This window comes from Perissodus microlepis, chromosome 2, assembly GCF_051167445.1.
Source record: "Perissodus microlepis isolate ML-2025 ecotype Zambia chromosome 2, ASM5116744v1, whole genome shotgun sequence".
Classification (NCBI taxonomy): Eukaryota; Metazoa; Chordata; class Actinopteri; order Cichliformes; family Cichlidae; genus Perissodus; species Perissodus microlepis.
Window position 1 is genome coordinate 25,010,627 of NC_140462.1, and position 23,215 is coordinate 25,033,841.

At 41.7% G+C, this 23,215-nt stretch overlaps 3 protein-coding genes across 4 annotated transcripts in view; 2 read left to right on the top strand and 1 right to left on the bottom strand.

Moving 5' to 3' along the window:
- Positions 1-4,690: 4,690 nt before the first annotated feature.
- On the bottom strand, positions 4,691-7,499 carry tmem216 (transmembrane protein 216). Its single transcript, XM_084938959.1, has 6 exons — positions 7,408-7,499; positions 6,324-6,337; positions 6,144-6,237; positions 5,432-5,524; positions 4,933-5,134; positions 4,691-4,839 (listed from the first exon to the last, which is right to left on the bottom strand). Exons 1-6 carry the CDS (start codon positions 7,415-7,417, stop codon positions 4,824-4,826), a joined length of 429 nt encoding a protein of 142 aa, XP_084795085.1. The 5' UTR covers positions 7,418-7,499; the 3' UTR covers positions 4,691-4,823.
- A 364-nt stretch (positions 7,500-7,863) lies between these two features.
- On the top strand, positions 7,864-16,682 carry tmed9 (transmembrane p24 trafficking protein 9). Its single transcript, XM_084953227.1, has 5 exons — positions 7,864-8,050; positions 9,126-9,226; positions 9,843-9,968; positions 10,064-10,210; positions 15,290-16,682. The coding sequence occupies exons 1-5, from the start codon at positions 7,897-7,899 to the stop codon at positions 15,437-15,439; spliced, it is 678 nt and encodes a 225-aa protein (XP_084809353.1). The 5' UTR covers positions 7,864-7,896; the 3' UTR covers positions 15,440-16,682.
- A 1,797-nt stretch (positions 16,683-18,479) lies between these two features.
- The window catches only part of b4galt7 (xylosylprotein beta 1,4-galactosyltransferase, polypeptide 7 (galactosyltransferase I)), an 8,928-nt gene continuing 4,192 nt past the window's right edge, over positions 18,480-23,215 (top strand). Inside the window, exons 1-3 of one of the 2 annotated variants that reach the window (XM_084953206.1) lie at positions 18,480-19,024; positions 19,739-19,774; positions 21,794-22,132. In XM_084953206.1, coding sequence (XP_084809332.1) covers positions 18,972-19,024; positions 19,739-19,774; positions 21,794-22,132 — 428 coding nt within the window. In that variant the 5' untranslated portion in view covers positions 18,480-18,971. The remainder of the gene's footprint in view (positions 19,025-19,738; positions 19,775-21,793; positions 22,133-23,215) is intronic. The other variant, XM_084953213.1, reaches the window with a different exon arrangement.

Below are 23,215 nucleotides of genomic sequence, written 5' to 3' on the forward strand. Positions count from 1 at the left end.
CAACGTACAGTGGTGAGTAAGAGCTTTAGAATTTATAATGGATCTCAGTGCTCCATGACAGACAGGATCCTGCACATGTAATCATTCACATGATGCATGCATATAAACAGGGGTGCACATAAGTGGTCCGCAGGTGCGCATTCACTGTCAAAATAAAAGACGCGTACCAGATGTGAAGTTGCAACGCGCGTTTGCATACAGGGAGTGCAGAATTATTAGGCAAATGAGTATTTTGTCCACACCATCCTCTTCATGCATGTTGTCTTACTCCAAGCTGTATAGGCTCGAAAGCCTACTACCAATTAAGCATATTAGGTGATGTGCATCTCTGTAATGAGAAGGGGTGTGGTCTAATGACATCAACACCCTATATCAGGTGTGCATAATTATTAGGCAACGTCCTTTCCTTTGGCAAAATGGGTCAAAAGAAGGACTTGACGGGCTCAGAAAAGTCAAAAATAGTGAGATATCTTGCAGAGGGATGCAGCAGTCTCAAAATTGCAAAGCTTCTGAAGCGTGATCATCGAACAATCAAGCGTTTCATTCAAAATAGTCAACAGGGTCGCAAAAAGCGTGTGGAAAAACCAAGGCGCCAAATAACTGCCCATGAACTGAGAAAAGTCAAGCGTGCAGCTGCCAAGATGCCACTTGCCACCAGTTTGGCCATATTTCAGAGCTGCAACATCACTGGAGTGCCCAAAAGCACAAGGTGTGCAATACTCAGAGACATGGCCAAGGTAAGAAAGGCTGAAAGACGACCACCACTGAACAAGACACACAAGCTGAAACGTCAAGACTGGGCCAAGAAATATCTCAAGACTGGTTTTTCTAAGGTTTTATGGACTGATGAAATGAGAGTGAGTCTTGATGGGCCAGATGGATGGGCCCGTGGCTGGATTGGTAAAGGGCAGAGAGCTCCAGTCCGACTCAGACGCCAGCAAGGTGGAGGTGGAGTACTGGTTTGGGCTGGTATCATCAAAGATGAGCTTGTGGGGCCTTTTCGGGTTGAGGATGGAGTCAAGCTCAACTCCCAGTCCTACTGCCAGTTTCTGGAAGACACCTTCTTCAAGCAGTGGTACAGGAAGAAGTCTGCATCCTTCAAGAAAAACATGATTTTCATGCAGGACAATGCTCCATCACACGCGTCCAAGTACTCCACAGCGTGGCTGGCAAGAAAGGGTATAAAAGAAGAAAAACTAATGACATGGCCTCCTTGTTCACCTGATCTGAACCCCATTGAGAACCTGTGGTCCATCATCAAATGTGAGATTTACAAGGAGGGAAAACAGTACACCTCTCTGAACAGTGTCTGGGAGGCTGTGGTTGCTGCTGCACGCAATGTTGATGGTGAACAGATCAAAACACTGACAGAATCCATGGATGGCAGGCTTTTGAGTGTCCTTGCAAAGAAAGGTGGCTATATTGGTCGCTGATTTGTTTTTGTTTTGTTTTTGAATGTCAGAAATGTATATTTGTGAATGTGGAGATGTTATATTTGTTTCATAGGTAAAAATAAATAATTGAAATGGGTATATATTTGTTTTTTGTTAAGTTGCCTAATAATTATGCACAGTAATAGTCACCTGCACACACAGATATCCCCCTAAAATGGCTAAAACTAAAAACAAACTTAAAAACTACTTCCAAAAACATTCAGCTTTGATATTAATGAGTTTTGTGGGTTCATTGAGAACATGGTTGTTGTTCAATAATAAAATTATTCCTCAAAAATACAACTTGCCTAATAATTCTGCACTCCCTGTACATAAGATTTTCTGGAGGAGGACAGACATTTGTTTAGAACTCTTAAAGATGTCGAAGAAGCAAGCTCCTTTAAGCAATTGCTTTGCTGTTCCTCCACCTCCAAAGAAATGTCAGAAGGAGTCCGAACTGCAAAAGAAGCGCGTATTCTCGGAAAAGTGGTTGCAGGAGGTGAGCTGGCTTCAAACAAATGATGAACGCACAGAGATGTGATGCAAAATATGCCGTGAAAATCCCACTCTAGCAGACAAAATTATTATTTTTGACAGCAAATACGCACCTGCGGACCACTTATGTGCAGCCCTGCATATAAATCACATTGCCATAATCAAGTATGGACATAAATGTCCAAACAACTCTCTTTCTTTCCTTTAAGGACAAGCTGGACTTTATTATAAAATAAAAACCAACATGGGTGATGTCATGAGGGCTACTCCCATCTTTTATATACAGTCTATAATGTTCTTTCTTTAAGTTTCTTCTTCACTGAAATAACAGTAAAGTTTAAAAAAAATAAATAAATAAAACAAAGTATGTAATTCGTTTAAAAAGATGCTGTTTATCGCGTTATGGCTGAAAAAACTACAACACCCAGAATGCTCCAGCTCTGCGCAGCCTCAGTAGCAGCTTTGAAGAAGGCAGCAGGCAGGATGCTCCGGTGTGGGTTTGCCCTGCTTTGACGTCTTCAAAAGTGTATGAAAAATAATAAAATGTGTAAAAAACATTAACAAAAATCCTGCAAAGTAGAAATGAAGTAGAGGTCATTTATTTTCCAGCTGCCTCGCTTTGAATTCCCGCCTTTGGAGCCGTTTTTCTTTCTTTGAACTCATCATGATAACAAGCGCTGATATGTCACAGTGCAGTTAATCTCAGGCTTTAATCCCAGTAACACATCACCTGCGTGCTGCATCACCTGCTCCTCCTCGGTCTGATCTCTATTCGATCGATCTGTGACGGCTCTTCCTTTGTTGATCACTTCATTCACTGACACCTCGACTTCTGTGAGGTAGCTGATGCGTGGCTGACCTCAGCAGACCTGTGCGAGAGTTCAGTTCATCTGTTTTCAACTTTTTGAATTCTTCTTTGCTCATTTTAATATTTTTACTGCATTTAAACTTCTTAGACTTGGATTAGAGATGCGTTTTAATTCATAGACAAACAATATATTAACAACTTGAACAGACTGATAAGATGCCTTTGTTTTTTCCCACCTTTTATTATTGCACTGCTCTAAAGAGCGCACCAGGACTTTTAACCTGTAAATGGAGCTTATGTAGGTGAGAGCGGTGTGTCATGTATCATTCTGGTGTTTATCATTTTAATGACCACAAATTTACTGTGGTTCCTCCACAACAATAAGTTAACACAACAAAACACACCTGTCAGCTTTTCTTGTCTTCTGAAACTGGAATGAAATGTTCCCGTCTTTAAGGCATCATTGGTCAGCTTCTGTTTTAACTGTGTAAAATATATCAAAAGACTTGAAGAGTATAAAATGCTAAAAACCTTTAAAGTAGGGGTGGGTTTTGATTATCGATTTATCGATTAAAATCGATTCTATCTTGGATAACGTGATATCGATTCATTAAAATCCTGAATCGATTTTTTTAATATAAATTTATTTTGCCCGAAACGCCAGAATCTCAGGTTAAACCTCACAAAATTTAAACCACCAAACAACTAACACAGTAAATGAGAGCAGGAACATGGATTCTTCACAAAGTCGTAAACACAAAGCGCGGACCCGCCGACAAATCAGAATCAGTGAGATGTCGCCTTTCTTACCCGACGGCACGGACACGGTCGGGGCTGAAAGCCGACAGCTCGCTGATTCTGGTGTTTCGGCGAGTCTGCACTTTGTGTTTACGTCCTTTTTGTGCTGATTCAGAAACTGTTAGTTTGATCTCTCTCCAAACGATATTGACCGAACCAGCAGCAAAAGAAGATCCAAACTACGCTTCACATAAACATCGCCATGAATTCCCTCTTAGTTTTGCTGTTTTGCTTCCACCACGATAAAATCACACATCATGCACAGCTCTCTCTCTCTCTCTCTCTTTCTCAGTGTACTTCAAGAACAGTTTCCCGTCTAAAAATTTGTTTTCTGCTTGCTTGTTACGCACAAGTCTACCGTTGTTTACAGCGCTGTCGGCCTCTGTTTTTTTCCTTTTACTTACTTCTGAAAAGAAAGCCTCATTTCTGCCGTTCAATAGACTACTGAACAAATTTAAACTTTTTAAAATTATGCAAAATTGCAAAACGCTTAGCTGTGTCTCTAATAAAACCTCTGTAACTTTGCTCTCAGCAGCATCAGGTAATGTTCATATGTTGAGTTATAAAAACCCAGGCCAGGAAAATCACCTTCATCATCAGCTGTGATGCTTACACCTTTGATAAAGTCTCGCAAGTGTCAGCTTTCTTTTTATAGATACAAAAATATGGAAATGTACTGATGCATGATCTGAATTATAATATTTCGGACTGTCTGAGGCAAAATTTCCCCGATTAGAATCGAATCGTGGATCGAATCGATTCTAGAAATCAGTGACGATACCCAGCTCTACTTTAAAGACCGCCCAGATGGTGTGTTTTACTTAACACATTCATAAGCATCTCAGTAAGAAGCTGAGCAATGCTTCGACTTCCTGTTGCAGACAGTTCATGTGGACATCCACGCAGCCACCGGGAGCTGCGGAGGTGGTGAGACGGAGCTGCAGCTGATGGAGGAGGTGCGGGAGATCCAGAGGGATCACAAGGACCAGAGGATCGGTGTGTCGGTGGAGCGTGATGAAGATACCAGCTGGCTAACTACACCTTTGTTGTAAAGGCTAATAGTTTATAGTCTGTATATAAAAGATATAAGGAGCCGACCTTCAGTTTAAACTTCATTCTGATTGAAAAACCTTTAAAAGGAAACACTGGAGATGAATTAATTGTGACGTAGAAATCAGAAAGTTTATTTACAGAAACAGTTTCGTGAAGGTAAAAAACTTGATCAAACATGGCAGATATTTACAGCGTGTACAGAAACCTCTGCTGACTCATCCTGTGACGTTTGCTCCTCAGTACACTTTGGCCCTGCGGAAGAAGACGTAAAGTATGAACTTTAGTATTTAAAGAAACGACTAAGATTTGTACCGACCCAAAAAGCTCACACGAGGACGCCGTCACCTGGAGAAGGCAGATATGGAGATGAGCCCGAGCAGGAACTCGAGGCCGTAGAAGCAGAGCAGCACGGCGTTGAGCAGGAACTCGAGGCGCAGGATGAAGGTCTGCAGCAGAAGGTAGTACACGGCGAGCGCGGTGCAGGGAAGCAGGACAAAGAGCGACACACAGGAAGCCAGAGAGCGCTCGCACAGGTTTCCCTTCCAGCCTGGATGGAGACGCAGTTTGACACTCAGTTTGTGACGTGCGTGTTGTGTGTGTGTGTGTGTACGACATGTTCTTGCGAAGCACTTTGTTGTCAGACACATAAATGTCTGAGGCGACTGTTGTTGTGATTTGGCACTATATAAATGAAATTGAATTGAATTAAGTAGGAGATGGCAGGAGCAGCAGAGCATGAACTCAAGACAGATAAAAATCATCTTATCTGACTTCTTAAAGGACATGAAAGACCGTTTCTGTTATGAATAAAGATTTATTCAAAATGAGACGTGACTTTGCTCACCATAAAAGATCCGCAGAATCTCAAGAGCGAGGAAAAGCAGCAGCAGCACGACGTCCAGAACCAGGTTATCTGACGGGTACGGCAACAAAACTCCTGCAGAGAGCAGACATCAGAACGCCATCAACATCAATATGACCCCATCATCATCAGCCTCCCCATCTAACAAACACCATCATCTTCATCACCATCATAATCCTCTCCTCCGGTTTAAACTGTGGAGGCTGTTAATTGGATTTAACCTGTTTAATTAAAGTTCTACAGCTACGATGGACCCACGTATGACTTCTTAACAAAGTGAGTTTCAGGCTGCAGCTGAACAAAAGCAGGATATTAAGCTTTTTTAATGTAAAAATAAAATCTTAAGTTAAATATGTCGCGATCTTAAAAAATAAAAGCACTTTGGACTGAGTTCAGACTTTTGTGGGTTAGGCGTACATCAGCAGACCTCCTGAAGGACCCAGATTTCTCTCCGACTGTAGCCCGGCACAGTCGTAGCCGGGCTATGACTGTGCGCTTTCTGAGCTTGGACGCTTCGACGGTAAATCAAGTGCACCTCAAACTCAGTTCAGCTCGAGCTCACAGCGGTCGGTCAAAAAACCAAATTCTCTGTGCGGTGTAATCGTCTGCGTGAACGGCACCATTTTTTCAAACTCTGTCTCTGAGTTCTGCGCTGCAGGAGAAAGAGGAGGAAGAGGAGGATGCTCTCACACACCTTTATAGATGAACATGAGGACCTCGGCCAGGTAGAAGGCAGCAAAGTACCAGCTGTTCAGGTAGAACAGCACCTGCAGAGGAGCGGACGACAGCTGATGAAGAGGAGGTCAAGGAGAAATAACAGCAGACCCAAAGTCACATGACCTGCAGCTCTGCGTTAGAGTCAGGTAAAGGATACGATTGGTTGGCTCCCTGCAGGAAAAAAGTGGAAACAGGAAGTAGAAGAGTGAGTTACAGGACAGATCAGATTATTGATTAACCTGCTGATTGTATTGGTGATCTTGATAATATTATTAATGATATAAAATATTTCAATATTTATTTAAGTGATTTTGTTGTACACACAGATTTGCAGGTGTGCTTTCTTTCTTCTGTCTCTTTTGTCATATCTTTGACATTTCTAATGTCTGTGATTGTTTTTACTGCATTTAGTAATTTATTTATATTCTTGTATTATTCTATTCTTTATAAAGCAGCTTTGAGGTCCAGGATGTCTGAACTGGGGATTGTCGTTCATGCATCTATGTCATCACTTCTGAATTATTGCAATTTTCAAATTTCTTTGTTCCCTTGTCTTAACAAAGCTCCGCGAGAACGTCTGCAGGTCGTTCACAGTGCCACTGTGAGGGTTCAGACTGAGTCACTGCTGATTCAGCTGCTTCAGAGTGCACTTCCCCTTGTGGGACTAATAAAGGTATATCATATCATATCATATCACTTTAAGAGTCTGGTTTTGACTTTTAGAGCTTTGCAGGGACAGGAACCTACGTACATCTGTGAATTTTAACATCCATGCACTGCCAGTAGCTTCAGGTGGTCATGTTGTCAGGCTCTGAGTGTCTGAGATCTGTGGACTCTTTCCAAAGTCAGACTAAAACTGACATTTTTAAACTTCCTGTTTAATGTGTTATTTTGTGTTGTTTTTTAGGTTTTAGCATCCTTTTTTCAGTGTTTTCCATGTGGCTAACTGAACTGAAGAGATTAAATAAGGAACCACAGCTGCTGTTTCTGTGTAAAAACATGTGCTGCGGTTCTTTATTAGTAATGTTAGCGTCTCTCTGACTGTTTGATGAGCTGACAGAAACCTGACGTGTTTGCTGCGCTGACCACGCTCAGCCTGCTCAAAAATAAATAACCATATACAGTTTTATTCGACCAGTACACTCTCCTGTAAACTCTCCACTGACTTTAACCTATGAAATATTTCACACTTTAACCCTGCACCATCACCGATTTATCAACAACAAAAACCTCACACTAACCGGGCGCCATGTCCGCTTCAGCCCTGTTGCCGTGGATACCGTTTGATTTGGTCTACGCATGTGTGAAAAAGGCTTTTTCCCGCTTTGGTCTTTCACAGTAAAAGACCACGAGATTATTTTGGTCTTACAGTAATGTAAAATAATAATAACAAGTATACATCAAAGCATTTTAATAACAACCCAGTTTTACTCATGAAATGAAATATTTGTTTTCCTTTGCTAAATTAAATCAATAAATATATATTATATATTTTAAACAATGTTTCATAAAGGAACATTTTGATTATTTTTTAAGTACAAAACCTAAAAATAAATGATTAATCATGATAACATTATTTATCATTCATTTTAGAAGCCCAGAGCGTTTAGAACTACGACACCCAGTACCCTCCTGCGGTTAGCCGATTGGCCAGAGTGCCGCAAGGGTTTACGTGGCACTGCTGTGACAGGCGCATGCTCAGTTTGAGTTCCGTGTGTCCCGGCAGGAAGATGGCGTCGCTCCGGATCAGGATGCAGCCGTGTCTGTTTTCAGTTTTACTCCTGAACGTTTTGTGCAGCTTCGTCTCCGCGCTGTACTTTCACATCGGAGAGACCGAGAAGAAATGCTTCATCGAGGAGATTCCGGACGAGACCATGATTATCGGTGAGAGGGGGGTGGGGGATCTGTAGGATAATGCTAGCAGCTAGTTAGCCGAGCAGCTAACAGCTAAAGTTTAGTGTGTCGTGTCTTCAAATGTGTGTGTACTTTTTCGAAAGAAATTAAACTTAATTAAAATAAATATTCAAATTAATAGTTCACGATAGCATGATTTATTTTTATAGGAAGGGAAATCCCTTCAAAAATCTAAACTTTAAAGTGTGATTAAAGTTTTCATAAAGGTATTTTTCCATTAAAGAAAGCTGTTGAAATAATAATCCATCAACACTAAGTAAGATCCTTTGGTCCGTTGAATCCTCCTCTATAATTTAATCCAGGTTATATTAAAGGTAAGTTTATCTCAAAGTTAACCAGCCCTCCTCTGTTTTAATGAGAGAAACTACCACATGGTACACACCATCAGCCTGGCAGGAAATCTGTCCGTTCAAAAAAGCTTTTCTTTCAGCATCTTAATCTGCACAATTTTCATCAGGTTAAAGGTTAATTCGGGATCATTTCAGGTGCATCTCCTTTACTAATGCATCTGCAGATAAAGTAAAGCAGTGAACTAAGAGTTAACTTCAGGTTGTGATAGTGAAGGAGTTTTCTAAAGAAAACAAAGCAAATTCTGTTGCTGTTGCATTTACTGTTTTTGTTTTTCATTTACTGAAACATAAAGTTTAAAACATAAAGAAAAAAGTCGACATATTCAACCGGAAGTTGATAAACTGATGTTGGTTTCAGTCACTGGACACTGTGAACATCCACGGTCACCACTTCATGCATAATGGACCTTCCATGACCTTCCAAGCTATATAGTTTGTCTTCCATATTTCCAACTATATCCATAATCACATACTGTGTATGCTACCATTGTATATAGTGTATTATCTTACTTTTTTTCATTGATTGTACTTATTTGTATTTTTGTATTTCCTTCATATATCTGTACCTGAGCTGAGGTGACGCAAAAATTTCCCCGTTGTGGGATCAATAAAGTCTTATCTTATCTTATCTTATCTTATCTTATCAAACCATATTCATTCAAACTGCTCACTAATCAAGCCGTGTGTCTGTGCAGGTAACTATCGGACTCAGCTGTATGATAAGCAGAGGGAGGAGTACCTGCCGGCCACTCAGGGTCTCGGCATGTTCGTGGAAGTCAAAGATCCTGATGACAAGGTGAGCATAAAGTTCATGTACTTAAATGAGTCTATGTGGCATCATGCTGTCGTGGTTAACGCTCAACTGTACAGCCTCATATGTGAAAGGTCCTCAGATCAAGACCAGGAGGAGACAAAAACCCAGACTCAGGAAGTCACAAGCTCAGAGTATCAGTCCCAAGCCCGGATAAATGGGGGAATTTCATCAGGAAGGGTACCTGGAACAAAATAAATCAAACGTGTGGATCCATCCTCTGTGGGAATCAGCTCACAGTAGCTTATATATTTTGATATGTGCAGTATTTTTACTCCTGGACTGTGCTCGAGGAGCTCGGCAGGATTCACAGTAGTTCAGTAGTAGTAGTAGTTCATGTTCCTCCTTCAGCTCATACTCTGAATCAAGATGTATTAGCTCCTCTGCCTTTAAGCCAACTTGTTCTGATTGGCTGCCAAAGCTTTGAGCAACAGGTGGGTGGGGCTTTCTTGCTTTGCGAGATTACAGCGATGCAGGAGAAGGAAAAAAGTGTAATAAACCGAGTTTTCAGAGCAGTCTGCAGCTTTCAGCTCTCAGGAGTTACAGTACAAATGCTGAGACTTCTGCTTGATGTGGAAGATGTTTTGTTTGTTCCCTGCAGGTGATTCTGTCTCGACAGTACGGCTCAGAAGGACGCTTCACCTTCACGTCGCACACACCTGGAGAACATCAGATCTGCCTTCACTCCAACTCCTCCAAGTTCTCGCTGTTTGCCGGCGGCATGCTGGTGAGGAGACGCTCAGACATACAAGCGAGAGCTTCAGCAGTTTATTCCTTTCTGTTCTGATCCGTGATGTTCATAACCGCGGTTATGTGTTGCAGCGCGTTCACCTGGACATCCAGGTGGGCGAACACGCCAACAACTACGCTGAGATCGCTGCCAAGGACAAACTGACGGAGCTGCAGCTGAGAGTCCGACAGCTGGTGGAACAGGTGGACCAGATCCAGAAGGAGCAGAACTACCAGCGGGTCAGTCAGAAACGCCCTGGCGCTTTTTTGTTTTTGTCAGAAACACATGAATAATAATAATAATCAGTGTTTTTATTGAGTTTTCAGAAAGCATATCATTCATACAGAAAAACTATACCCAGACAGAGGAAGAGGAGGAGAAAAAAAAAAAAAGGAAAAAAAGGGGGGGGGGGGGGAGTTGCCAGTTATGGAGTAGACGGAAACTCCTCTTCAAAATAGGAAATGAAAGGCTGCCAGACCTTAAAGAATTTCTTGGTGTTGCCCTGTATAGTAAATCTGAGATGTTCTAATTTGAGGTGTGCCATCACCTCCTCCACCCAGCGTTTATGGGATGGCGGTGTTGCCTTTATCCAGTTGAATAGAATCAATCTCCTAGGGTGAGGTGAATGCTATTGCCTTCCTCTGAGAGGCTGTTAGTTGAGTTTCCCTCGGTGCCACACCAAAGATGGCTGTCAGAGGCATTGGTTCCATATCTTTATTATAAATGAATGAGAATGTTCTAAAGATGTTAGCCCAAAAGTCTTTCAGCCTGGAACAAGACCAGAACATGTGGCATAAGTTGGCTGGCACCTGTTTACATCTGGGGCAGGTCGGATCGGCCCCCTGGTACATTCTTGCCAGTTTCTCCCTTGACAAGTGGAGTCTGTGTAACACCTTGAACTGTATCAATCCGTGTCTTACACATACAGAAGCAGAGTGTACTAGATCTACAGCCCCTCCCCAGTCAACCTCTGAAATGTCCAGCCCCAATTCTTCCTCCCATTTCCTTCTTACATTGTCCAGGGAGGGGGAAGCCACATTCTGAATATTTGCATATAGCGTGGAGATTGTCCCCTTAGCAGTCGGATCTGTGTCCATCAGCTCGTCTATCCATCCGCTTTGTGGAAGCTCGAGGGAGGGGCTGAATGACTTTTTCACAAAGTCCCGAACCTGGAAATATCTAAAGTAATTAGTCTTGGAGGAGATTCCATAGTCCTTTTCCAGTTGAGCAGCAGACATAAAAGTACCATTTTTAAAAAGATGTTTGACACATTCCACCCCAGCTCTATGCCATTCCCTAAAGGCTGTTCCCCCGAGGGCTGGGGGAAACAAGTGATTTCCATAGATGGGAGCAGATAGGAGGGCGTTTCTGTTTTTAAAATGTGATCTGAATTGAGTCCAAATTTTCAAAGAATTAGATACCACCGGGTTGTTTGTGTAAAAATGTTTGCTCAAGGGTAGAGGAGCGCAGACCAGGGAGCGCAGGGACACTGGGCTAGAGACATACCTTTCCATATGAACCCATATTGGGGTTTCATCCTCATCTAACTCTTTGACCCAAAATAACAACTTATGTATATTAGAAGCAAAATAATAGTGCATATAGTTCGGCAGAGCCAGGCCTCCCTCTTCTTTCTGTCTCTCAAGAAACTCCCTTCTTATCCTGGGGACTGTTTTTTTCCAAATAAAGGCAGACGTACATTTGTTCAATTCCTTAAAAAATGATTTAGGAATGAAAATCGGTATCGTCTGAAATAAATAGAGGAGCCGTGGCATTATATTCATTTTAACAGAATTTACCTTCCCTGCTAATGATAAGGGGAGCGATGCCCACCTTTCCATATCTAATTTTGCTTTGTCCAGTGCAACTTTAAAGTTATAGTCCAGTAAATCTTTATACTTACTAGTTACATTAACACCTAAATATGTGAATCTATCCTTATGTATTGCAAAGGGATAGGCCCGGAAAGAAAGTTTCCTCGCCTGTTTATTAATGGGGAAAAGAACAATTTTGTCTAAATTAATTTTATAGCCCGACACCCTCCCAAAATCTTTGATAATACCAAGGGCCACCGGGATACTAATGGCAGGGTTTGACAGGAAAAGGAGGAGATCGTCAGCATATAAGGACAGCCTATGGTTTTGTGTCCCCCTTTGTATCCCTACCAATTCAGTAGCCTGTCTCAGCATCATCGCAAGGGGTTCAATTGCCACATCAAAGAGCAGGGGTGACAAAGGGCACCCCTGTCTTGTTCCCCGGAATAGAGAGAAGGGTTCAGATATGATATTATTTGTTCTCACCATAGCCTGGGGGCTCGAATAAATTATTTTAATCCACGAGCAAAATGTTGGACCAAAGCCGAATCTCTCGAGGGCCGTAAACAGATAGTAATACTCTATTCTATCGAAGGCTTTGTGGGCATCTAGGGATATCACAATCTCTGGCATAATGTTATCTTCAGCAGTATATACTACATTGAACAGACGGCGGAGATTGCTGGAGAGTTGTCTACCTGCAATAAACCCTGTCTGATCAGGATGTATTATCTTACTTATAACAAGCTCAATTCTAGCTGCCAGTACTTTGGTCAGTATTTTATAATCGCATCCAAGTAAACTTAGTGGGCGATATGACTCACATTTAAGTGGGTCCTTATTCTTCTTAAGGAGTACAGAGATCAAGGCCTGTGACATTGTTTGGGGCAGAGCTTTTTTATCAAGAACTTCCTTAAATACTCTGCAAAGCAAGGGAATCAGTGCGGGAGCAAATGTTCTATAAAACTCACTTGGGTACCCATCAGGGCCCGGCGCTTTTCCTGTCTTCATACTCCGAATTGCTTTGTTTATCTCCGTGGCAGATATGGGTCCCTCTAACCTATCTCTATCTGCTGCCTCTAATGGTGGTATTTCAAGGTTTTCAAAAAAATTCTTCACTCGGTCCCTATCATTTATTTCTGAGGTATACAAGTCCTCATAAAAAGATTTTAATTGATTGTTAATCCCCTTCTGATCTATAATTTTATTACCCACATTATCTCCTATCTCTACTATCATACCAGCAGCTGCTGATTGTTTCAGCTGGTAGCTCAGGAGTTTACCGGCGCGCTCACCATGCTCATAGAGATCTTGTCTTGACCTAAGATATGAATCCTCCTCGCGCTGACTTGTCAGAATGTCATATTCAGTCTGGAGCAAAATCCTTTTTCTGTGCAGCTCCTCAGATGGAGTCATAGAATTTGCCCGGTCAACTTCTTTTATTGCTTTCATTAATTCTGTGGTACGTTTCATTCTTCTTTTCCTTTCACCAGCACTGTATGAAATGATTTGTCCGCGTATATACGCTTTTAGTGAGTCCCATAAAATGCCACTGCTTATATCAGGAGTATCATTAAGATCCAAGAAAAAAAAACTATTTGCAAATTGATGAATTCTTTAAAATCATCATCAGCCACCAATCTACTATTAAGACGCCACATCCTCTGAGGTGGTGTATAGTCAGGGAATTTAAGTTTCAATGTGACCGGGCTATGGTCAGATAGTACTATACCAGGGTATTCTACATTCATTACCATTGGGGTCAATTTATTGTCTAACAAAAGATAATCAATTCTAGTATAAGTTTGGTGTGGCGGGGAATAAAAGGAGTACTGTCTGGTAGTCGGATTTGCATATCTCCATGGGTCGAATATACCATATGTTTCACAAAAGGAGTTAACGCATTGAGCAGATTTACTTAGCACACTAGGTGTTGGGCTAGAGCGGTCCAGAGTCAAATCTAGGACACAATTCAAGTCTCCCCCCAAAATCAAATTATGTGTGTCCAAATTAGGTAGTAACGGAAACAAATCCTTAAAAAATTGAACATTATCCCAATTGGGTGCGTATATATTTGCCAACACTACTGGCATATTGAATAATTTCCCAGCTACAATAACGTATCGACCATGTTTGTCTTTTATGGCAGTTGTTTCTATGAATTGTACATTCCTGTGTATAAGGATGGCCACTCCTCGACTCTTACTATCGAAATTTGAATGATAGATCTGATTGAATCCCCCCTACACAGTTTGAGGTGGTCCCTGTTTAACAAATGTGTCTCTTGCAAATATACTATCTCTGCTCCCTGGTCTCTTAAATATGAAAAGATCTTACTCCGTTTAGCCGGTTTGTTGATCGCCCTTACGTTCCAGCTCATCAACTTTGTGCCCATTCCGCTCACATCCATGTTTGGTGCCATGCCAGGAGTCCACAGCCCAACATGTCCACTACACTCCTATGTCATCCACTATCTGGATCACATCCTGAAGGTCTGGCAGCAAGAACAGAAAAAATAAAAGGACGGTGTCTGGGAAAAAACGGGGAAACAACACACACACATACACAAGTAACACACAACACATTGCATACATGAACATGACCCCAAACACAGTGCTCATTAACAAGCACTCTCGTTGTCAGAAACACATGAAGACCCTGAACATGAATCAGAGCTGCTCGTCTCTCAGGCTCTTTGATTTTATGTACACGCCCCAAAAAAATCAGTTTAACAGAACATTTTCACCACTTTACCTGCTGTCAGCACCAGTTTCCTGACAACGTGAAGCCTGTACTCTCCACCAGACTCCATTAATTAAATCAGATGTTTTACCTCCTGATGTCCTTCTATTCCTGCCTCAGCTGGTCATTAAATTTATTATGACTTAAAGCACAAAAAGTCACCAAAGTAGAAAAGCAGGAACCCATTTTCTGTTTCTGTCAGTGGAGTCTACATTTATTTAATTCAAATTAGGGCTTTCAGTATTTTATTTGTTCCTGAGTAAATCGGTTTGGCTGAGATTGAAGTTATAGTTTTTACAGAGCTGAATAAATGTCAAGCAGACAGCTGATTATCAGAAGTGAGATGCTCGAGAATATACTCCGGTGTCCTGTTATATTTTAGATAGCAAGGAGCAGACGGCTGAGTTTATTAAACTCCTCCGAAACAATCTGCAGATTTCATTTAAATTTAATAAACTATCATCTTGTCTTTATTTTTAGTTAGCACATACCTTAAACACTTAAAGCTGGAAGCTAATGATAGTTATATAAGAGCAGATGCTGCTGGTGCAATAAGTTGTACGTTTTACGTCCAGTGAATGCATGATCTGATTAGTCGACTATCAGAATAATCGTTTTTGGCAGCCCTAGTTCAAATATAAGGTTTATGTTTAAAACGTTTTGGTTTTTTTTGGGTTTTTTTTGCAACTGTATTGTCATAGCTGTCAAAAATGACAGCGTTAAGGTTTAACGGGCGCCCCCTGCCGTCTGTTTTTCCCTCAGTATCGTGAGGAGCGTTTCCGTCAGACCAGCGAGAGCACCAACCAGCGGGTCCTCTGGTGGTCCATCGTCCAGACCCTGATCCTGGTGGCCATTGGTATCTGGCAGATGAGACACCTGAAGAGCTTCTTCGAGGCCAAGAAGCTGGTGTAATCTGGAGTCAGAGTGTGTGTGTGCGTGTGTGCGTGCGTGCGTGCGTGCGTGTGTGTGTGTGTGTGGTGTCTACTGATGGATGCAGTACTGAGTGGTGGGCGGCAGAAAAGACCCAGGTGCAGGATTTGGCTTGAAAAACATGTTTTAAGATTTTTGTTGTTACTGTTTTCGTCACCAGCCGTGATCGTGACGAGCGTTTAACCTGACCAATCAGGGAATGTGTGACCCACCCTCTCCTCCATATTTATTACAGCGCCCGGCGGCGGAGCAGTTTTAGATTTTCTCCCCCTCGCTCGCAGCATGTGTTACTGGCCCATAGCGATGCAGGTCTGCGGGACACGATAGTCACGTATACGTGTGATCTGAGCTCAGAAATGATCATCCAGATTCATTCATTAATCCACAGATCTGATGGTTACTGAGACGACGTGTAATCTCGGTGTTTGCATACTCGTTACCAGGGACGGGAAAAGTTTCTCCTTTTTTCCAACGCTGACTAAAAGTGGGGCGTGATTTTAACGCTGCCGCTCACATTATTAAAGATCTGGAACGGTCTTATTTTATTTTACTGAAACACTGAGAGTTGTTTCGATGTTTCACATCATCACATTACTTTCAGGTTCTGGATGTTTGTACGCGTTTTTTGTGCCGGTCGGCGTCGCTGCAGCTGTCCTCTGTGTTTCGAGTCTGCTGCTTTTGAGAACATCTGAAGCAGGCTTTGCTCACTGTAATCAGTCCCGGAACTGATGTACTGAAAGACTCCTGGAGCTGCTTCAGTTCAGGGGCTCGTTCGAGGCTTCAGGCGATTCTCAAGGAAATGTGATATCTTTGGTCGACCGTTCGGGGTGATGGTCGCTGATCTCAGTTCAAATTTTTTCTGTTTTCAGATGAGATTTAGTTTCTTTTTAACAATAAAGGACGGGTGGTCGTGTTTTCAGTTTTTAGAAATGTTCCTGTAGGCGGGCTTTAAATCAGATGGTGAAATATTTTGGGGTCGGGAGAGGGGCTTTTTATTATTTAGCGTCCACGTGAAACTCTGTGATTGCACTCAGAATAAAGTTCAGTTTGTTTGAAGGATGGCGTGGTTAAATGACATTCTTGTAATATTCCCGCTAAAACACAGCTCATAAAGTCACAAAAGAGTTTTTATACACAGTAATTGTTTTCTTTTAAGGGGAAAGATATTTTAAAAGAAACCTGAGTATTGTGACTGCAAAATATAATAAAATTAAAACAAATCAAAGTGTTTGTGTGGTTGATGAAGTCAAATTTAAACTGCTGTTATAAACCTTCAAGAATCACCGTCTAAGGTGTAAAACTCAGAAGTGTTATTGTATATTTGGGACGTTTAATCCAAACATTTTCAAGTATTTAATATAAAATATACTGCTTTAACTGCTTTAATTAAAGTGATCGGGGATTTCTTTGTTGGTGGAGAATAAAAACTTTTGTGTTGAAGCAAATTTTCTGCTTAAATTCTGATTTGATGTGTTTGTACTTGAGAGTAAATTTGAGATTCTGATTGGAATTAAAAACGATGGTGGAAATAAAATAAGTTCAAAGCTGCTGCTATTAACAAAACACGGCATTAAACATCTCAAACAGCTTAAATGAAAACAGAAAAAGGATCAATGTGTTTCAGTACTGTGCACAAGTTTTGAGCCGCCCCACATTTCTTTGTTTTCCATCCAAAGAGCCAAGCTTTATTTTTCAGCACATCTCCGGGCTTCCTGAAGGTCTTTATAAGTTTTTTCTTTCTTCATTATGTTACTGAAAAGTTGTTGAAATGAAAACAACAACAAGAATAATGTCTGTTTTTAGACATCTGATGCTTTACTCAGCTTTACACTGAGTTTCTTTTTCTTCCTTTTTTTAAACACCTAACCCAACAGTAGAATTAAACCGTACACAGGATCTTGTTGACGTTATACAGTCCGGTCCAGAAATTAGACTTATGCAGGGGGAACTGTTAAAGACATTTTAAGCTATAACCAGAATATGTGTGATTTTTGTGAATTTTAATCTATATTTATTTGCATTCTTTGCTGTATTACTGTTAAAATGTATTTAATAAATCAAGAAGTTGAAGATGAGCCTCTTCATCAGAGGTTTGGGCTGATGAGGTTTTGGTTGTCTGCAAACAGCTGGCAGCCTGAGGCAGCACATCCAGAACAGACCTGACAAATTGGGGTTTCTGAGGATGGCTTCATTCTTGACTTGCTGTACCAGAGTGACACTCAGCTGGAGGCCTGCAGTGTCCCCCATCAGCTACAGGTACACGGACACAGACAGGCAAGTAAACAAGGCTCCTCTGAAGTCCACCGAGGAGATGGAGAAGAAATCGGCTCCTCACTGTACGTGGCACTTCGTCACCAGTGATGATGCATCTCACTCTCAAGAGGAACAAAAACAAGTTAGCCGCTGTTTTGTCAACAGAGGTGAAGATGGAGACGTGTCCTCAGTGTCCAGGTGCTACAGTGACACCAAGAGGAAGGAGCGGGTGAGCTGCTCTGATGTCATCAATGTCAGATCGACATGCTGGTCCACCTCCAACATTGCCCCACACGAAGAGGTGGTGCATCCAGATGTTTGCATATGCAACGGATGTCGGCCTTATCCACGGATCATCTCCTGGTGGGACTGCAGGTGACCTGTTACTTACTTTTTCAGGATCCAGGTGTTCTTAAAACTAACAGAGCACTAAGTAGGGTAAAGGTTCATTTATGTTATAGATGTGCGGTTAAACTGAAATCTTTGGTACTGAATGAGAACTGCTCTCATAAAAATAACAGGTTAACATCTGTGCAGGTTTATCCAACAGGACTGAAACATCTGAAGAACATCTGTTGTTACTTTACAGCAAAACAGCGTGTCATATTCTGTGTTAACAACAGCAATATTAATAATCTGTAGCACAGGTGGCAGTAAAACAGGGATATGTTTTTGTTCAGTCACTAAACTCACAGCAGGTCTCCCTGCGGGTGTGCTGCTCCTTTAATGAGACAAAAACCATAGGAACCTTTGCTTATACTCGCCGCTGTTCCCCATCGGACTTGTATAGAGGTTGGACCACAGTACAGTCAGCTTGCTGTTCTTTCAGCGGGTAAAAACGCTGAAATATGCTTCCAATCGGAGCCTGTCGTGTTAAATTTTTGTTTTGAAAGAAATAAAAATTTAGCAGACACTCGCATAGGCTCGGTGACCGTCGGTAAAGCCCAGGTTATAGCCGGGAGGAGCTGAGTTTGGACCCGGAGCGGCGATGTGAGCGAACCGCTGATGCTACGTGTACAGTTAGCTGCGGAAGCTAACGGACCGGAGGAGGATTTAAATCTGAGCAGATGTTAAGCAGCTGTACGGCGGCAGCAGACCGGGGCACAGAGCCGAGGGCCGGCATGGAGCACAGTCTGGTTTCCGTCAACACTTACAAATGAGGAAAGATGGAGGAGAAAAGCCTGAAATAACCAAGCTATAATTTATAACAACAAGAAGGAGAGGAGAGAAGCTGGTCCGACTTTACAGCGAGTCCGGCAACATGATGTATTCATCCAGGAGGAAACCCGTGCTCTACTTCAAAGAGGACAGGAGGTGAGAGGAGAGCATTAAGTTTTGTTTTTCCTTTTTCTTTCTTATTTTCATGCTTTGATTTAGTTTCAGTAAGTTTGCTACAGCCGAATGTCAGACTCACTGAAGGTTCAAATATATCACAGAGAGGTTAAAATCACTGAAATAATCTAAGCCGTAAATTTACGATTAAAAAGAACAATTAAAAAGTAACTATACAGAAGAACAGATTTCAGAGGGAAAACTAGAGAAACTGTCAAATTTACAAGGAAACCTTGCCCATACGGAAACAAATTGCATATATTCAAGAAAAGATAAATAATTTTTTTCAACAAATGTCAGATTTACCCGTAAAAAAATATACAGCAGAAAATACAGCACATTTACGGGGAAAAACTGGCAAATTGACAAGAGAAAAGACCGCCAACTTTCCAGTAAAAATGGGGACATATGCAGGGGGAAATGCCTCAATAAAAGTCATGCTGTTTAAAAAAATGTTGTTGGTTTTGTTTTTTATAAAAAACAAACGTGGCTCTTTCAGTTTAACAGCCTGTTTTATGGGTTTTATTTCTGGGTGTTACTGTTACACTGAAGGGAGGAACTCATGTGAATTCATTGATTTTAAATTTCTTCTTTGAAAAATGTCTTTAGCTTGTTTGTGTGGTATTAAAATTAAATGTAAAAGAAGTGATGGGAAATCACCAGAAACCTCATTAATATTCTTTCTTGGCTTTGAAGAAATGATCCATCTAAAGCTCCCGGGCAGCAGGAGAAGTGAGTAAAACTTCAGCCTTGTTGTTTCCACCAGCGGTTCCCAAACTGTGGTTCAGGGACATCCAGAGGTGCTTAAAGTGATTCTGTCAGGGAGTCTTTCTTCCTTTATCTTTCCCCAGTTTGTCATCCTCACATCTTAAACTTAATTTGTAGCCCAGAGTTACTCTAGTTTTTAAATTTTTGGATTAGTTTTCATTATTATTGTATGGAGAGCGTAGGACAGAGGTGGTGGACTTTTTGACTCTTTGTCTTTTAGAGGGTAAACACATCCATCAGAGATTCGTCAGAATTAAAATTAAGACTAAAGAATAAGGAGATTTACTCTGTGTTCATTTTATTATTCACAAAATCATTTAAGAGGCTGCCCCTCAGGACTCGACCCGAATCATCAGCATCATCATCTCCTTTATGGCGACAGATTTGTCACAGCAGCTTTAAGTCTTTGCACTTTTATTCTCCATTAATGACTTTTGCATCACACCAGGTTATCTTTAAGGAAATTCCCCATGCATTGTTTAAGCATGTTAACTGTTTTTGTCCGATTCACTGTAAAAATGTCCAAAGTTGCCACCCCAGAGTGTCTACATGCACAGCAGCATGGTGAGTTTTCTGTTTGAGACACAGTTTGGGAACTCGTGCTGTTGCCTCCTTGTTTCTTCGTTTTACTGATTTCTCTGCATGCTTTGAATATTTGAGTCACAGCTTTTATGTTCAGCAGCTTGTCGACTAATCGTGATTTAAAGAAATGTTCTTCGAAACAAAAAGTGCAGCATGTGTGCATTCAGGTCTGAAACAGAAAATCAGGTGCTTTTGTGCAGTGTTAACACATTTTCAGTACCTTAAATAAAGCCAATTTCTTTCAGCTTAACAGATTCAGAGATATTTGGGTGTGGCATGGTAGTCTTTACTGAGCCCAGAGAGCTGTGAAAAGTGGTGACAGTAGTAACAGTAACTTTATTTTTATATTTAAGAAAGAAGCACAAAGACAGGAACGTTTTCACCAACAGAAGATATAAACTTTAGATGAAAGAGGAAGTATAAAGTGTTTTGTTGGAGCGCTGATATCGATGTGAGCACACAGACATGATGTAACAGCAAGAAAATGCTGATATCACCACAGACGGGAAGTAATAGGAGAGGGTAGGATTCAAACCATCAGGGCCAAAAACAGAACAGGATCAAATAAACCGAAAGAAAACATTTTAAATTTACTTTCACTTCAGTTTCTTCTTTTTCTTTTCTTCTTGTTTTTTTTGCCTCAGTGATTTAACTTCTTAGCTTCCTGAAGGTAAACCGGTTTCCTTAAACGAGTCCCACAGGAATGTAGCGTGTGCTGCAGGGTCAAAAAACATTTCTACACACAGATTAGTGAACAAGGCCGAATTCTAGCATTACTTCATGACTCCACCCATTCCTCCAAATATGGTCACTTCAAGAAAACAAGATGGTGGCGATGAAAAACGCCAACGCTGAGGCGTCAGAAATTGTCCGCGAGGAAATGTGAAGAGTGCATGACAAAATAAACAATAATAGATTAGCTCAATGTACATCACCTGGTGATGGTTTGTTGCTAGTGGACTTTTCTGACTACAGTTGCCTAGGTAACCCTCTGACACTGCACAGTCCTCTCAGTCAGCGGTGTCCTTCGCTCTGCCTGGTTGTCACTTGGCCTCCTACTTTGTGCCACCAGTGGTCGCTTTATTTCATCACCTAAAATCATCGACTTTCTACAGTCGCTGGTAGCCACGCCCCTGCTGGGATGCTGCTGGTCATTTCCTGTGTTCGCCCTCTAATATCAGTGTACTGGTTGTTGTGTTCACTGACCACAGGCAGTAGGATTCTCAGGTTTTAAAACCTTTTCAGACGCGTTTAACAGCTCATGTCGAGGCCTGAGTCAGTGGTTTCCAGAGTTGCAATTTTATGTTGTTAAATAAAGTGAAATCATTTCTTTGCACCTGTAAATGAGCCTTAATCTGAACCCAGCCAATCTCTGACCACTCCACTTCTTCTGTGCATCAGGTACCTGTCCGGTAAATGCACCGTCTACAAGCTGTTCGGGCTGTGCATGGTGCTGGTCCTCGTCTCTCTGCTCTGGCTGCAGCTCAGCTGTTCAGGCGACATGTCTGCGACGCACGGAGAACGATGCATGCCCCAACAGCCGGCGCCACCCTGCCCGGCCAGCGGTCAGGCGTCCGTGGTGGACGACCCGTCTTGGGGGCCTCACAAACTGGCCGTCGTAGTTCCCTTCAGAGAGCGCTTTGAGGAGCTGCTGGTGTTCGTTCCCTTCATTCACGCGTTCCTCAACAAGAATAAGATCCGCCACAAGATCCTCATCATCAACCAGGTGGATCACTACAGGTGAGGCATCCTCTCCAACCACAGAAGAAAATATGTCAAACAGGTGGCCCAGGGATCAGAACCGGTTTGCTGTTGCTCACTTTGATGGCCACTTTTCAAGAAAATGCTGCATTTACAGAGGTGGGAAAATGTGGGAAATGAGAAATATTTCTGGATCTGTGTGATTGTTTAAGTCAGAAAGATGAAACATACATTCAGTTAGAGAAAGTCAACACCCGAACGTTTTAGCCACGCTGCTATAATCTGTACTTTGTAATGTAGTGAATGTAGTGACAGGAAACTGCAATGCAAATGACTGTTTATCATCTTTTTAATAAATATCACTTCCTGTGATCAGTTAAATCTCAGAGGAGACGATGGTTTCAGCTTTGTTAACACGTTAGTTCTCAACATGTTATAGAGCAGTGACGTCACTGGCTCAGCTAACTTGGCACAGTGGCTAAAAGCAGTTTTTACATCCCACTTTAATCTGTTCATGTACAGATGGATTATTAAATAATAAGAAGTGAGGAGACAGTTACTTAAAACTAGTTTTACATTTGTAATAATTTCTAAAACATTCAAACTTTAACGTTCAGAAGTAACTATGATGACAACAAACAGCCAAGTAATTAATAGGAAATAGTTTGTGTGTGTGTGTGTGTGTGCGTGTGTGCGTGTGTGTGTGTGTGTGCGTGTGTGTGTGTACAGTATATACTTTGCTGTCATTTACTGATAATTTACACACACGTCCTGAAGACAACCTTCAGCAGTAGGTAGCAGATCTTTAGGACGAGAGCTTGGTGGGTCACATGATCATCTGCTTCAATCCAGCATGTTGTTAAAGTGAATGGTCGCCTTCTTGTTCCAGATCGGGTTGAATATTGTCAGCGTTTCGCTGAGCACATTTTTTCACACTCTGAAACGAGTGGGTTGTCTCGCCTTCCTTTAGCTTACCTGTACGTATTTACCTGTGCTCTGTCGCTCTGCGTTACCTCTGTGGCCTGCAGTGCAGCTGGATGTTCATGTATGATGTCACCAGATGGGTGTTTGTGGTTAAAGGATGTAAAGAAGTCCACCTCGACAGCTGTGCTGGTTTAAACA